Raw genomic sequence first — 17,588 nt, 5'->3', positions numbered from 1 at the left:
TCCGGCTTTACTGGCAGAGGGATACAGTGAGCGCCAGGTTGCTTCCATCCTTAAAATTTCAAAGACTGTGGTTCATAAGAACAAGGTCAAGCAGCAGACACTGGGGACAATAAAGCTACAGAGTGGCAGAGGGTGAAAACTACTTTCCACTGATGGGGATGACCACTAACTCACTTGAACAACTGTAGGATGACATAAAATGACCTCCAAAAAAATAGCAAACAGCAGCTGGGGTGAAGTGCACAGCGAGAACACTTCAAAACAGGCTCAGGGCAGGGCTGAAGTCATGCAAAGCTAGAAAAACGCCTTCATCAATGAGAAGCAAATAAGCCAGGCTGAGGTTTGCAAAAGACCATAAGGATTGGATTGTAGAAGACTGGAGTAAGGTCATCTTCTCTGATGAGTCCAGTTTTCAGCTTTGCCCAATACATAGTCGTCTACTGATTAGACAGAGACCTGGAGAGGCCTACAAGCCACAGTGTCACGCACCCACTGTGAAATTTGGTGGGGAATCAGTGATGATCTGCGGGTGCTTCAGAAAGGCTGGAGTTGCTGCACACAGTGCTATCCTTTGCCTGGCGCAGCGCTTCTCTTCCAGGATGTGCAGTAGCCTTTAGACAGCTGCAGCAGTCTTTCCGAGTTTCCTTCTAAACAGATAAGAATTTCTCGTTAAAACATAAGGCTCTACTCTGCCCTGATGGAATTTTGAGTTAGACATCTTTCTTTCTTTCATATAAGAGAGTATAATGTTAGAAATAAGCTAATTTGCTTACTTTTTTATTCGATTTTGTTGTATCTATTTTGGATTGATGGACAGCACAAATATACCAGATGGAAGTTCAGCTGAGATTTGAAATTACCACAGCCTAAGGAATCCTTAACGAGCAGATTATGAAAGCAACCCAAATGAGATGCTTTTCCATCTCTCTTCTCCATCAGTCCATTAAAGCTAATCTCTCTATGACATTTCAATACATCTAGCGCTCCTGCTCTCTCTCTGATCTGCTTTTGCTATATTTAGTTCATACAAAGTAGATGTGTTGACAGCGCATTGGCGCAGGCAGCTGACAGTGTGCTACACTTCAAAGATGATGAGACGTGAACATGCTTTCCGAGACGCAAGTATGGAAGGTTAAGAGACAGCAAACAGTTGAAGATGTGATAACTACACTCAGTTATTCCACAGTTATCAATTAGTGATAACTAATCAAAGCAAGCACTGAATAATTTTCAGCACTCCAGGGCACTGATGGTAGAACGCAACATATGAATATTATATATTCTAGCTCTGATGCTTCTGCAGCAGTCACAGTCTGACCACGTACCAGCTTTTTATGCTTTAATTTCAGTCCAACATGAATGCATAAATCAAAAAGAGGCATGGTCAAAGCTCACTGTGCTCATGAACACAAGAACGCAGCGCTCATCGAATGTCAGGAAGGTTTTTTATTTTTCCTTGTGAAGAATAATCAAAGGACATCAACTACTCATTTTTACTCAGAGGAGATCAAAAAAAAGAACTTGTATGACTGTGCAGCAAATGTCCTGATAAACCACCACATTCAAAGCTGTTTAAAGTAGGACTGTCGCAATAAAATCTGAAATGTGATGATCTGTTGAAGGTCCAATTTAAAAACGCACATTTGAATGAAGAAACTTTTAATACACAATATTACCAAAAGTATGAGTACACGCGTCCTAATTATTGAGTTCAGGTGTTTTAGCCACACCTTTTCCACCAGCAACAGCAGCTCGAACATGAAGCAATAGATCATGCAAGCTCACAGAGCAATGCTGACAAGTGCTGAAGTGCGCAGCGCCTAAAATCGCCTGTCCTCTGTCGCGTCACTCACTACTCAGTTCCAAACTGCGTCTAGAAGTAAGATCACTAAGCACGATGCCAAGCGCAAGCTGAAGTGGTGTAAAACATGCTGCCATTAGACTCCAGAGCAGTGAAGATGTGTTCTCTGTAGTTCTGAATCATGTTTCTGGCATGTATCTGGCAGTTAGATGAATGAATCTGGGATTAACGCATGCCAGGAGAATGCTGTCTATCGGAACGCATAGTGCCAACAGTACAGTTTGGTGGAGGAGGGATAATGATCTGGGGCTGTTTTTCAGTGTTTGGGCTCGGCCTCTTAGCACCAGTGAGAGGCAATGTCAATGCTACAGCATACAAAGATGTTTTAGACGATTATATGCTTTCAACTTTAGTTCGGCATGACTGTGTCACTGTGCACAAAGTGAGGTTCATAAAGACATAGTTTGGGAAGTTGGGTGTGGAGGAACTCCAGTTGCCTACACAGAGCCCTGCTTTCAACCCCACTGAACAACTTTGGGATTAACCGGAACATCGACTGTGAGCCAGGCCTTCTCGTCGAACATCAGTGCTGGACCTCACAAATGCTCTTTTGACTGAATGGGCGCAAATTCCGTCAGACACACTCTTGTGGAAAGCCTTTTCAGAAAAGTATAGATGTGATGGTCAGGTATCCACATACTTTTGGCCATACTGTGCATGTTCCAAGCCAAGGGTTACAGAGCCCCCAAAAAGTACTCAGATACTTTAAGTGAACTAGTTGGCTGCTAGTTCGGCTGCTGGCTAAGCTTCGGGTTGAGAATTACTTGTTTAACACGGTTAAGCTTTTGGGACTGCTTGAACATTGGCATGGCATCTGGCGTTAACAGCTATGTATATATTCTTTGCACCTATTAGGTATTTAAACTTAAAAAACTACCAAGGGTGAAATTCAAATGTAATTTCTGCACTGACAGCCCGAGTATAAAGCAAATCACGTCTCAAAAAGTGACAATTTTTAATTGTCTACTTTTGGCCCAACTCCAGTTGAAAATAAGCCCTTTTCATGACTTACAATAGTGTATCATTAACTTTATTGGGCCCAGAGTGCCTGAAAGCCAGCTGACCCAGAGAGCTGATGGACCTTGTTGTTTATAAGTTGATTCGGGCTGAATCAGCACATTCCTCGCTTAAGTCAGTCAGAGTACTGACTTTGAATTTTATTAAATACTGACAAAACAAGGGTGTTGGTGCATTTGGCCTGCAAAGTTCCTCACAATGACATATCTTTTGGGACGTTTAGAACACAGTGTGACCCATTTAAAGTGGTTTACGTTTGTCTATCGGCCTACATCTCCTCTGCATGCTCCTCAGCAGTCTCCCTCGTGAGGTCATTTGTAATGTCTGTCTCATCTCAAAGTTCATCTCTCAGAGGACTCCTGCCTCTCGCACTCCAGAGCACCGAGTCTATATTCACACGCAGCACAGAGTTCACTAAAGCACACGCATAGAAGAGCCCTATTCTGCAAAGGTGAGTAGCTATAAAAAAATAAAAATCAACTGTCACGACAGAAGTTACTTGCAATATTCTAACCACTCTTTGCTAGTCAAATAAAAGTTAGCAGCTGACAACTCACTGAAAATACAAAGACAGAAACCCTGTAATGGTTTTATGAACAGATGAGATATACAGGAATAAATGTTTAACATTTTGCTTTATACTGAACATTTTTAATAAAAAGAATATGACATTTCTGGGCCAACAGGATAACCAATGACGATAACCTTGTTCTGAATACCGAAAATGCTTAATAAATTCCTTAATAATTAATAAACTGCCATTAATAATTCATAGAAATGCAGTAATCATAAAAAAGGATAAACATATATCCTTTATTTCTTCTACATAGCCATGACACAGCTGATCAGACATAATTACTGTAAACATATACATCATTATGTGTAAATATTTCACATTATTTAGTAGACTTCCACAGCCACTTATGAGAGGGAAACCTAGCAATAAGATGAATGCTATGAATTAAAAATCACTTACAATCTGGAATTTTGATGGTGCCATTATTTTGTGACCATATATGCACAAAATACAATTAAACTACAGAGCTGCTGGTGGGAGTGTAGACTTTGAAGTGCAGGAAGTGCTTCCTTGCGCAAAGCTTGAACCATGCTCTCCCACATAGGCAACGATTAACTGAACCATTCATCTAAATTAACAGTTACAAAACCACCATACTAAAAAGTGCTGAACTACTAGCCTGTAAAAATGTATCAAACACGCATAAAAAGCATAAACTACAGAATAAAATGCAGTAAAAAAGCAATAAGTGCCCACTGTTACAATAAATCTGCATCATCATAAAGAGATTTTTAAAGAACTGAAGTCTGTACTTGTGCCAAACCCAGTCAGAGACACAGTATTTTAATAATAATCCAGCACTTCTCATATCATAATCATAATATCCAACAGCTTTACTGAACATTGCATTTTATGTCCATGGCATGTACAGTACTACTTCCAAGCATGGGCGTAGCAGTGTTATTCACTATGCTATCCATTTGAGCGAGTTTGAAAAAAAATGCAAATGCTCAGCAAGTGCATGAGCTAAAAAAGTTGAATTAAATTAAATTAAATTAAATTAAATGAAAATTAAATTATCGGTTGTAGTAGTGCAACATGACCACGACAGAGTCACTGTAGTGCTGAGAACGATCCACCCCACAAATAATACCTGCTCTGTGGTGGTCCTACTGGGGTCCTGATCATTGAAGAACAGGGTAAAAGGGGGGCTAACAAAGTACGCAGAGAAACAGATGGACTACAGTCTGTAACTGAAGAAACACAAAGTGCACCTGTATGATTAGTGGAGCTGATGAAATGAACACTGAATGTAGATACAGTGGCAGGTCGGTGTGCATCACAAACCTCCACTGTACATTAACTAAAATTCAGCTGTCAGTGTACAAGCATGCAGAGTGGGGGTGGGGAAGAAGTGGGGAGAAAAAAAAAAACACATTTGCTACCCAGAGATTAGCCAATTAAAGCACTGTGCCCTTTTCAGCTGGCATTAAGGTTTGAAACCCAGCTGTGTCATTCACCATGCACTCACATCAGGAGGGAGGAACAGCAGAGCCTTCCTTTCTTCCCTGTCACTATGCATCATACTAGCAAGTCAGGCATTGACAAGAGTTGTGTGGTAGAGAGTTGTGTGGTGTCCTCTGGTCCTGTTGATGTGCTTGGTCATGTGGCCTTTTGTATGAAAACGTGTGATAATTTCATATCCACTGTGAGCCTTCACACCCCCTGATTTGCAAATAGGGAGAACTGCACCAGAATTAGCGAGTCACCTATAAGTACACCTATGAGGGAAAATGAGAAATTATGTAACATATTAAGTGCATCCCTGAACTAAATTGTAGTGTAAATTGAGATTCTCCACAGAAAATCCCTTTTAATGCAGAACTTGGCTAAATCAACCCCCAAAAGTCCAACAGCTGAGCAGAAAAAGAGGGAAATATATGAGTCATAAGCAGATTGCGTAAAATCTGGCGTCATGCTTTGGTTCAAACCCCACTGGGTCACTGTTAAACATGATGAGGTTGCCTGGCTGCATCAGCAGCAGTTACAGTTACATAACTGAGTCCAGCAGAGCAACACACACAAAAAGAGGACACAAACAACAGCCTGATTCTTCCCCCTTGAGACTTGAGAAAAGCTGTGGTTTTCAGCAAACTGCTATGACATTGCCCTTCCCCTTCGACTTCACACTCACTCTACTCTGGTCAACAGAGCCAGCCATAACTCACGCAATGAACAGATAGAGAGACAAAAACTAATCAGTCAGAAAAGGGAGGTCAAGGAAGGCCAGAGAAGACGGAGAGGGGAGATAACAGGGGGACAAAACAGGCAAGCTCAAAATGGCTGTAGGCACTGACATCAGAGCTGTAGATGATCAATTCTTTCTTCTAAATTGAATCATACTGGAAAGAAGGGTCATTTTTTAGTTTGTCAAAATGTTGAATATGCCAACTTAAAAAAAGATTTTAAAAGATCCCATGAGATTTGAATTTCTCCAGCAACAGGGACTTTCCAAGCAACAAAGTCTGAGGACAAATACATCATGCAGTTTGTTTTTTGAGCGCTGTGTTGAAAAATGCAGTAAAAAAGTGCAGTACTGTGCAGAGGTCTGAGACCTCCCTTCATTTCTACTTAATTTCTAGTTAAAATGGCCATGAAGTTGTTCATTTTTGAGCAAAAGATAAAAACGCAAGAAACATTAACATTTTAAGGCTAAATATAAATATAATATGAAAACTAAATATAATATGAAAATCTTGAGAGTGAAAACAAGAGTGGAGCTTGATTTTCTCCTCTCTCTTGAATATGGCAGCTTTATGTGCTGTTTATCTGATGGTGACAGTTTTGGTGATCTACACTGTCTATTGGAGTTTTGGAAACTCCTGGTTTTTCACTTATTTCTCTTCATCGTTCCCCTCCCTCATGCAAGTAGATCCGTCTAACCTCCTCAGAAATATCTTCTGAGAAATGAATAGCTTGCACTTAATGACAATTTTGCCTGGAAATTGAAAAAATGAAGGGTTGTACTGTATACAGTACGCACGCAAACCCAGGTATGGTGACCTCAGCCTGTCCCCCAGCAGAGCCCATTACACTCACGGAATTGGCAGAATGCAGTCTGTCAGTCTGACTGCGGAGTAGTGATTAACATCCATAACCAAGAGTGGAAAAGGGCCTCTGCCACAACTCATCACATCATACTACCCCCCTCCACCACTCCTGCCTCCACCAGACCCGACTCAGCATGCCTGCAGAGTCTGCACAACTCCTACTTATTATAACTACACACTGTGACTGAGTCAAAGGGGGCTTCACAATGGACCAATACTGCAGTCATCAAATATCTTTGCTGTTAGATTCACTTTCTACGTATTTACATATTCTCCATGCTGTACGTTTTCACATTGCTTCCGCCACCATAGAAATCTGTGGGTGGGCCAGTGATCTCAATCACCCACCCACTAATTCCATCAACAGTTCCTCTTCTTTTTCCTACAGCAAATAGAAAGCTACATCACAACTGCAACATAAAGACAGTGACTGTTGTCCACTGTGTTTGACTCTCTATTTTCACACGGTCTTATTCTGTTCCTGGTCTTATACCACCAGAAGTGGTGCTCAAAGCTTATGGAATGCACCACAGTCGTGCTGCTAACGCATGTTATGTTTTATGTTATTCTGTATCTCTAAACTTCATGATGCTCTCTAAACACTTCTTTTCAATATAGCATTGCAGCAAAGTTGAAACTGAAAAAAATCCTCGAGGCAGTTTTTTGCCATTTGCTAATAGTTCTATACAGAAACACTACAAGAAAACAATAATCTTGTGAAGATTTATGCCAAAAGCAGCACATGGGCTATATTTCCTTATAGTCCTACTGTCTCCCTAGGAAGGTCCAACTGACTAGGCCAGTGGTTCCCAACCTGTCCTCTAGACAGTTTACTTTATCCTAGCTCCCAACACATAGAAGACCAACCATCTAGAGGCCCTGATAACAACTCTGGTTTGAGAACCACTGGCCAATCTTAGAACCCTCTGACCCTTTTCCAGATAGATTGTTGTATATTATAAAACTATGGAAGGTTACTAAAAAGTACTCCAGGCTTCAACAAAATTCTCAACAGGGCTGGCTAGAGAACTGTTGTGAGAGTGAAAGAGAGATCCCTCGATTCCATGATGATATTTAATTAATCTAAAAATGCCACTGCAAATCCTTTCATCTGAAAGTGCAATATCTTAATTAAAACTGCTAAAACAGGCTCACCAGCCTTCAACAGCCCCTCTGTGGAATGATTCACAGACAACCAGGAGGATGAAAGCAATCACAGACTTTCATAGAGTATATCATCTCAGGAGAACTTCACATTTGTGAAAATTCATAGTTTCAAGACAAAGCATATCCTATGATGGTGATTATGTTCTTTAATTCTCACAGCTCTGGCCATCAGCTCTATTCTGAACAAGAAGCACTAGAACATCTTCTACCTGCTACACACTGCCAGCAAAACCAAAATGTGATGAAGAATGATGAGAGTTCTTTAAAATGTCTTCAGCTGGGCCTGATTGGTCTCATCAGAACACTGAGCATTAGAGATACACAATGATATTGGAACGGTATCAGTAGATCTAGTCCCTATTGCAACATAATGCAAATGTTCATGTTTGGGCATCAGCATCAACAGATAAGTACATGAAATATTGGACATCTATCGATACCTAGAACTTCTGTATCGATGCATCTCAACACATTTACTCATGCTTCCTCACAATGCTCCCTGTGTGCTGCACAAAATAACACATTCAGACTGTGGGTCAATATATGATCAGTGTCTCTATGATAAAATGTTTGCAACATCTTCACATCCTTGACTTGCAGTTTATGTATCAAAGCAAGCTTTGTGATTGTCAATGTAATGTATCTCTAAACTTCATGATGCTCTCTCAAACACTTCTTGTCAATATAGCATTGCAGCAAAGTTGAAACTGAAAAAAAAATCCTCGAGGCAGAAGTACAACTAATCTGTTTTTGTCTGGTTTCAAATAAGCGTGACACAGTATCTTATTTCGTAGAAATGAAGGCCTGCAGCAGAAACATGCATCAAGATGTGTAATCGGCTGTATTAGAGGATTAAGATTCTATCCAGCGAAGGCTGTGATGCAGAGAGTGTGGCAACAATTTTTCACAAAGGTGGAAAGCAGGACACAGCAGAGCCCAATGCAGTTAAAGATCTAAGAAAAAAATGTGCTAAATGGGGTGGGGGGAATGATGAGAGACAAAAGAGGGAGAGAGAAGATGAGTGCAACAGACACAGAGAGAAAAAGAAAGAGTGAGAGAGAGAAAACGAGAGAAAATGAGAGAAAAAAAAACGGACTGATAGACAGATGAGAAAGAAAGAAAAAAGAGGGAGAGAGAAAGTATTAGGGAGACATAGAGAGAAAGAGAAAGATCGAGAGGGAGAATGAGAGAGAGAAACCAGGAGAAAAAGAAAGAGACAAACAGCAAGAGAGAGAGCATGAGAGAGAGTGAGACAGAAAGACAAGTGAGAGAGAGAGAAAATGAAATAAAAAAGTAAGAGAGAGAGAGAGAGAGAGAGAGAGAGAGAGAGAGAAACAGAGAGTGAGAAACAGAAATAAAAAAGAAAGAGAAAAAGAAAGAGAAAGACAATGAGAGAGAGAAACAGCAAAAGAGAGATGGTGTCATCAACACTGCTTTATTATTTTCTCTTCCAGCAGAAGTACTTCATGAGGTCTGAGCACATCAGGGGCCGGTCTGGAGTGATGAGTAATGTGTTTGGGTTTTTCACATGATTAAAAAAGATCAGTCTCTGAAAAGCAGCCCGGCCATTTCACAAAGACACGATCGACCCTCCGTTAATCACCCTGACTGCCAAACTGCTTATTATCTACCGGACACAAGAAGCCACTCTTCAATCTGATCACATCACCGTTAGCAACCCTGTCTAATCTATAAACACTCGGTCTGTCAGCGCTGCTGATTGCAAAATAAAAATATCAACATCTTCAACACAGCAATCACTCAATGTGTGAAACTTCAAAACTCATAATTTCCTCTGCAAACGTAGTGTACAGTGCAAAAGTCAGAGGCCACCCGTCATTTATTTCATTTCCAGTCAAAACAGCCAGTGAATACAAGTTATTAATTTTTCAGTGCCAAGAAAGAAAACAACTTTCTCTTTCCTTATGGATTATTTTATATCTAATCTCCTCACAAATATCTACTGAAAAAATAGTAACTTGTACCTAATGACTGTTTTGTAAATGTAGTACAATGAAAAGCTTTTCTCATTAGTCTGTCAAGCTCTGGTTTGTGACTCCAAGGCAGCAGAAATCAACCACACAGCTGCTGTATACTGTTATTTACCACAGTCTCCTGTGTTCTCTGGACATGCATGTATATATTTACTTTAATCTATAAAGTGTCGGACATCAGAAAACAAACACAAACATATTTTTCAGCCTCTCAGATCAAAGGTTCGGGTGTCACCCTATGGTAAAAGGCAAAACAATAAAAATGAAATTTTATAGCTTTCTACATAAAGCAGTTAAACAATTCAGAGGATAATACTCCTTTAAAAAGTGTATTGGTCATCTCTGAGGAGTACATTAACCTCTCTGTGCACCCTGCACCTCTCCACCACTGAGGAAGTGCCCAAAAAAAAGTCGATGCTTTGTCAGTAAAATAACTGGGCCAGCAAAAAAATATTCTCTCCAAGGAGCCATAGAGACCTTCACTATAAACTACCTTGACCTAGATTAGGAGGAAGAGGAAAACATCAATTTGTCAGTTAAAATGTACTAAATATAATTTCCAAAGTGAACTTTCGAAGGAAGTTGGATCTCTTGCATGTGTCTCTTTCACCACTGTTTAACACCGTATCATGTTTATGACACTCTGCAAGCCAAATTTTTTTATAATGAGAAGAAAACAGTCCAGTCAAAATTAGCTACTGTACATCAGGTTTGTAGGATATTCTTTTAGCACAGAGTAGTAGTAAGATGTATGGCCAGTACTGCTCTATGCGATAATTACATTTTTTGATGGTTTCAATACATACCATTTTTGTAAACCTATTTTTATTGGCTTATTATTGTGAGATGTACCTTCACTTTTAAATAAGAACCATTTTAACTACTCAAGTAAATGTGAAACGTTTTTATCGTGCGTAATAATTAAACATAAAACCTGTCTCCACAGGCCAGGCAAAAACGGTGCTAAATGTTGTTTCTACAAAGCTGAAGTTGGCTTTTTATTTAGCAGCTTCTTGTTCAAATTATTCATTCCACCTTAAATGGAGAAACAGTTACATTTTGGTACCTGTCCAGGTACTCTAATGCAGCTGCTGCATCATTTAAGGTGGAATGTGAATTTTCAATAAGAAGTAAAATTCAACTTTGTCAAATTTCTCAGATCATTTGGATCACAGGTGAGTCCCATACACTTCTGTCTCAGACTGTCAGATGCTGGTATATGGAAAACATTACAGTCATACAGCTATCAGTACCAGCTGGTCCATGGCTTGTTTCACACTTAACACTGATCCTGTATGACATACCTGACCGAGTCAAGTAGCTTCTCAGGCGGTATGAAAGGAAGTATGGAGAACGCTCTAATGTCCATGTTAGGCTGGGGCTAACCCCAAAAGACTGGCCATTCCTTTATGCCCGCTGAATCTAAAACAAAGTGGACTACCACAGATGCAACAGACTAGATGAGGGAGGTGATCGAGAGACTGCAGCTTTTTTTACCCACTCAGCTAAGCGGGTTAATGTTAGCGTGGTTTGCACTGTTTGTATGTTGTGATATCTGTGTGTATTTGTGGCATACTGGTATTCCGGTTATGACAGAACTCACTGCTAGCATAGAGCACTGCCAATTTGACACTCTGGAGCAGCTGCACATGAGCCTAAGGTCACCAAGCCTAATGCCTTGAAATAGAGGGATATGAAGTCCTCCAGCATTAGGCTGTAGAGCAGTGGAACTGTGTTCTCTGAAGTGATGGAGCTCCACCCAATAAATTTGGCATGAGTTGGAGTGGAGTTTGTGATCCAGAACTGATCATCTAACATCAGTAGCTGACCTCACTAACACTCTTGTAGCTGAATGCAGTCAAATCCTCACAGCAATGTTCCAACATCTAGTGTAAAGCCTTCCCAGAGGAGCTGCAGCAGAGGGTTAAAATGTCCTATTGATACTTTCAGAATTTCAGAAAAACTCCAGATTATGCAGGCGTCTACAAACATCTGGACATGTAGTCTAATAGATTTAATCCTTGACCGGGAACCTGACCCATAGTGCATAGTGAAAATATTGTGGAAAAATTGCATCAATACTGCCCAGCACCAACTGTGAATGTCTGACTTTCAACAAACATAAGCAATTGGCAGCCACACAGCGTGATCTATGGCAACCTGACAGAAAGCTGAGAGCTGTAGAGGTAAGCAATGATGACAGAAATCCACAAGCGACAGATTACAAGCTATTAAGTGATTGAGCTCATCTAAGCAGATTGCTAAGTGCTCCTCAGAGAGGGATAACAGTAACTGGCAGGTGTAAGAATGACTGTGTACTGACTGGGGATTGTTTGGCAGCATTGTGTTTTGAGTTGAAGTGAGAATGAGAGTCCCACCTGCCGAGCCACACGCCGTGCCTCCCAGTACGGTTTTGAGTCCTCCACCGCTTTGCCAATCTTCTTCACCAGCTCATCTAGCTTTACTGTGGCCTCCACCAGCACAGAGCGGAACCTCTGTCTCGCATCCTGGCAACCACAGCAAAAAACATTACATGTACAACTGATACAAATATATATTGTAAAAAAGTATTTTTACTTTCAAAATGCTGTAAAATACTTTTAAAAAGGCATGTAAATAAACTATTTATATACACTGCAGTTCATTACTGCTATTGGTAACAATCACCATTATTTCTCAGCATTCTTTGCATCATTTTAATAGATGTTAGTTTTATTATTATGGTAAAATTCTGTATGTCAGATTACCTAGTTGAACGAGTGAAACTATTGAATTACAGTAAAAGGCAGTATTTCTAAAACAATACATGACTATAATTTTATAGATTTATCATCAATATGAAAACAATTTTACTGCTAAACACCAGGCTTTGCCTGGCACCCCTACTGCCAGACTTTTTAGTATTTATTTATTTATTTATTCATTTATTTTTTACAATGTATGTATAAGTCCTTCAAATACTCAAATTGATTTTCAAATACCAGTAGTTTAGGATAGAGTAGCTTTGAGCTGTGCATGAAAGTTTAATAAAAGGCTGATTAGCTAAACGGTGAAGTTACTTGCTCTCAACGTGGGAGAGTGGAGTTCAAGTGTAGTGCAAGGGAACTCCTTTTACTTCTGAAGCTACATCCCACCAATCTAACTACACTACTTTGGTGCTGTGCATGTGAGATAACTTGATCTGTTCGGTCATCAAAGCACTTGACATTGTTTTTATTGCGGAAACTCATATCACAATAATATAAACAGTATGATTTATCTTGCCACTTTTTTGGAATAATGAAATAGTTAGGATGCCAGAACAATGTCATCTGTTCATGCATTCAGTTCAGGCTGTAACAGCAGTTAATTAGATTAAGCCAGTGAAAAAACATCATATTTAATGAAGGACAGCTAGTAAAGGATATAAACACACACACACACACACACACACACACACAGATACACACACATTTGATAAGTAATGTGTTTCAAAGCAGCTCTCTATGAAATAATAAGGACTGCTTGTTTTCACTTTGTATAAAAGAGGCCCATTAATTCTGTTCATCTGTAATGACGTTAACAGGCCAAATGCAATTAGCATACCGGAAAAAGGCTATTTAATATTTCCTTTGGGAATTCTAAAGGAGTGCACAAGTGATTGCACTAGGTACATTAAAAACACTTTACTTAGCAATAGAAGTAAGAATTCTAAAAGTTACAAGAAAGTTTCTAAAAAATGTGTTCTTGTGTTCTTCAGTTATGTCCTTAAATGTGAGAAGAGACATAAACTTGTGTTTTCAAATGACAGCATTCATCACAATACTAAATACTAAACCTAAAACTGAAATGAAATAAAAACTAATTTTTTTAACACACGCTTAAAACCAACTGAAACTAAACTGAAATCAAAAACCAAATGAAAGGCTAAATACAAATAAAAACTAATGAAAACTGTAAAACTATAATAGCCCTGCCACTCAGCATCATGTTGTTTTGCTCCTGCCTGTAATAACGGCACAATACATGCACCAAGAGGAATGTTTACACCAAAGAGAGCCTGGAGAGAGCAAGCAGAGCTGTAAACACAATCAGGTTACAGCATCTGCACGACAGCAAACACCACACTGTACCAACACTCAGACCCTGGGACCTGCAAGTCCATTCTGAGGGGAAGCCTCATATCTTTACAGCTAAAGAGGATACAGTATTGGCCTGCACGGTTTTCTCCCAGATGTGCCAGGTAGGGAGGTGTGGGTTGATCCAAACTCAACTGTGGGTTTTACGGGTTTAAATAATTACTTCAGGTTGCATCAGTTGTTTACTTTCTCACTGCTCTGCACAATAATGACCAGAACTTCATGTCAGCTTTGGGTTGTTATTTTGCACTATTTTAAGCCTGATCTGCAGGCAGGCATGGGTAGGAAAAACAAGAAAAAAAAAAAAAATTAATAAATAAACCAACAAACAAAAAACTGCTATAAGAATCTACAATGCTTGTTGCTCATATCTGGAGAAAAGCAAGATTCAAATAAAATGGAAGCATGTTATCTTATTTTTTAAAAACAGACTGAAGTAAGAAGTAAACAAGAGGACCAATTTGCTGATTCTACTTCTATTCCTGACCAGCTGACCACACTGCAGATGTAGATGAGCCAAGAAAATGTATTACATTATAGCATGCCCAAACAGAGCTCGAGATCTGGGGCAGGTAGTTACAAGAGCTTGTGTGTCTTCAGCAAGTCTAACCTTATTTACAAAGTGCAACGGGTACACAGAGAGGATCCCAGACCTGTGAGTCTTTAAACATGTCAAATGATTTCTGTCTGGCTGCTCTACAAAAAAACATGCAAATCACATTGCTGGTACATAAACCTTGATTCATAACCTTAAAAGGGCCAATATTATAAAACTGAATGTTTCTCCATTTTTTGAAATAAAGAGCTTGATGTAGCATGTAAATGCTTATATTATATAGTTATAGTTTCAAAACTGTTCACCCCCAGTCTGTACAGTCTGTGTATGAAAATCAATCTGCATTTTGAATTAACTGTTTTTGTGATGTCACAGAAACCAACACATTTACATCTATCCACCTATTCAGCCTACAGCGGTTTAGCCCCTCCCATTCACTCTGAAGTTATAGTGAATGAGGCGCAATACAGAGCAACCAAACAGAACAGAGCTCATTTACATATATCAGTCTTAAAGGCAGTAACAGTAACAAAACAGTCTGTTTAGTTCTAAGGGGTAAATAGAGGTTGGAAATGGTCATAACTAACGATTATTAGTGGACCCTAGGGGAAAAATTAAATACGTGAAAAATGTAGGATATGGGCCCTTTAAATAATGTAAACTAAGCTTACTTCCCTAAGTTTGTATTTGTCAGAATCGTAAGTCTACCCAAGGTACAGAAGGTATCTCTCTAAATGTTTTACAGGTTTGTGACACAGTTAGCCAGCATATTACAGCATCCAAAGACTGTTAACTTACATAAACTCAGGCTGAATGACCTGAATGTTTTGAATTGCTTAAGTGAAGCTCAGTGTTAGAAAATTCCTGGAAACATGGAATTCCAAGAGAGAAACTGTGTTGTGTCGTGGTGTGTCTGAATGTGTTATCTTACCTCCAGCTCTGTTTCACATCTGTTGATGTCATCTGTAGACTGATTCAATTTCTCAAGCTCACCCTGGTTTGAACAAAAAACAGAAAATTCCGAAGGTAAGCAGGAATAAAAACAACACACAGACAAGCTAACAACTCTACAAGGCAGTTCATAGCAGGTGAACATGCAATGAACTTGAACATGTGGACATATTGCACATATTGCAATGTACATCACATACCTACTGTATATAGCAGACCATAATCTTTTCCCACGGCCCTCTTCTCTACTGATGCACTTATGGACTTTAACATACTGCAGTTGTATATAATATCCTGTCTATCCCCTGCTCACATTTTAGCTGTACATACTGTATATATGTAATTTAGAACTGTACATTACTATGGAGAAGAATTTGTGCCAAATTGAAAAGCAATCACTACAGTGGAAAAAGAGGAAATGTAATGAACACATGACTTTACAGTTCCACAGTGACATGCAGAATACAGCCCAAAAAGAAAAACAAAACCTCTATTACATTGTTTTCACAGTGCTTGTCCTCTTTACTGAAAAACGATTCATGTGCATTTGCATTTGAAACAAGAAATGCTGAACTTGGGTCAGAATTGAATACAATCTGCCTTCCAGTGTGCAGGGTAATGTAATGGATCTTTTACTTTTGGAACGTTTTCCACATGTTACTGTTTAAACACAATCTTGTGTGCATTGCATTTCCTTTTTGGTTGCATTTTCAAGAGGCAAATACATTTGAAGCACACAAAATGTCAAGCGACATGGAAACGTAGTAGGAGGTTTTGCTTTTCATTTTGGCATGTATTCTGCATGTCACCAATGGAAAAGTAAAGCTGTGTGTACACTGTATTTAACTGTTTTCACTGTTATGATTGCATTTCAGTGAAGCAAATTGAAAGTACTGCATGGTGGAAAGCAAGGTTGTGCCTTCATTACATTTCAAGGTGATTTGTATTCAGTTCTGACATAAATTCTGCATTAGATTTTTAAAATGCAAATCCACATTTATTGTTTTTTTTAGAAAAGAGAAATAAAAACAATGTGATAGAGGTTTTGTTTTTCATTTTGGCACGTATTCTGCATGTCACTATGGGAAAATAATGGCATGTGCACAATGGATTTCACATTTGTCCACTGTAGTGACTGCTTTTCAATTTGGCACAATTTTTTCTTCATAGGTTAGAGTACAGCTGGGTGATACGGCAAAATTAAACATCATGATACTTTTTACGGTACACAATGTCACGATATTTACAGAATAAACTTGAAATGTTCATTCTGACAGTAACATGTTAATTCACTGACAGTGAAATGTTCATTTTAACAGAAAAAGGTTCAGTCTTAAACTAAAACGTTCATTCTCACTGTGAATGTCAGGCGACTCGTGTGCAGATGGTGGTGTTTAACCCTCTCAGACTAAAGGAATCAACCCCGTTGCTTTAAAGCTACTAAAATGACTCTGCACATGGCGTCCACTCATCTGAGGACCGTTTTATACATTAGTATAAACGTCATTTGTTAGAAAATGCCGTTTCTTGCACTGTTAAATCAGGCCATTTAAAATTCTCTGTATTCAAGTTCAACAAAGAACCTTCACGGGCTCGTAAAACAGGCTAAAGCGAATGGAGAAGCTTAGCCTACCTGAATCCTGGGGTCCACTTCTTCTTCCTCTTCGCCTGATTCACAGTCTTCATCCGACCTGTTGTCCTTGTCTATACTATCCATGCTGAATATACCTTAATGTGTGTTTGATAGGCTTTCTGATTTGCCTAATACCAAAACAAAGGTAGGTTATCTTCTCCTGCGTCTGGACAGTCAGACACATACAGAGAGGGTTTAATAGCCTAGCCTGTCCACCCACGGCTTTTCTGGCCTTTTCAGTCGGAGGGAAAATAAAGCATTTAGGCGCGAACGCGACAAATCAGTGCATTTTTATCTTAAAAAGGCTATAAATGTGTCTTTCATTGAGCTCAGCATCAAAGTCCGTCGGCTTTCTCAGAGAGCAGCGGTCCAACTGGAACCCTCACTGGAGTGAGGAATCTTTTACCACCCATATTCAGACAAGCCCCGCCTCCTGCGCTGGGATTGGCTAATTATACCTGTCTCCTGCGCTCTGATTGGATTGTAGTTCCGATCTAACTAAACTCCGTTCGGACTGCCTGCTAGTGTGAACTACAAGCCAATCAGAGCGCATGTCGAGGGATAAGCTTGCCAATCGCATCACAAGAGGCGGGGTTTGTCGGAATATGGGTGGGGAAAAAATAACTGCAATGTGGAGAGCTGCTCCCCTCCCCCCGCCCCCTTC

At 39.6% G+C, this 17,588-nt stretch overlaps 1 protein-coding gene across 1 annotated transcript in view; it reads right to left on the bottom strand.

Moving 5' to 3' along the window:
• Positions 1-17,322, bottom strand: part of sh3bp5b (SH3-domain binding protein 5b (BTK-associated)) — a 29,115-nt gene extending 11,793 nt beyond the window's left edge. The window contains exons 1-3 of the mRNA XM_036590221.1: positions 16,925-17,322; positions 15,272-15,334; positions 12,045-12,173 (exon numbers count right to left, since the gene is read on the bottom strand). Of these exons, the coding sequence (XP_036446114.1) occupies positions 12,045-12,173; positions 15,272-15,334; positions 16,925-17,008 (276 nt within the window). The 5' untranslated portion in view covers positions 17,009-17,322. The remainder of the gene's footprint in view (positions 1-12,044; positions 12,174-15,271; positions 15,335-16,924) is intronic.
• Positions 17,323-17,588: the final 266 nt, after the last annotated feature.

Source organism: Colossoma macropomum, unplaced genomic scaffold (assembly GCF_904425465.1).
Source record: "Colossoma macropomum unplaced genomic scaffold, Colossoma_macropomum, whole genome shotgun sequence".
Lineage (NCBI taxonomy): Eukaryota > Metazoa > Chordata > Actinopteri > Characiformes > Serrasalmidae > Colossoma > Colossoma macropomum.
This window is presented reverse-complemented; position numbering and strand designations above follow the sequence as displayed.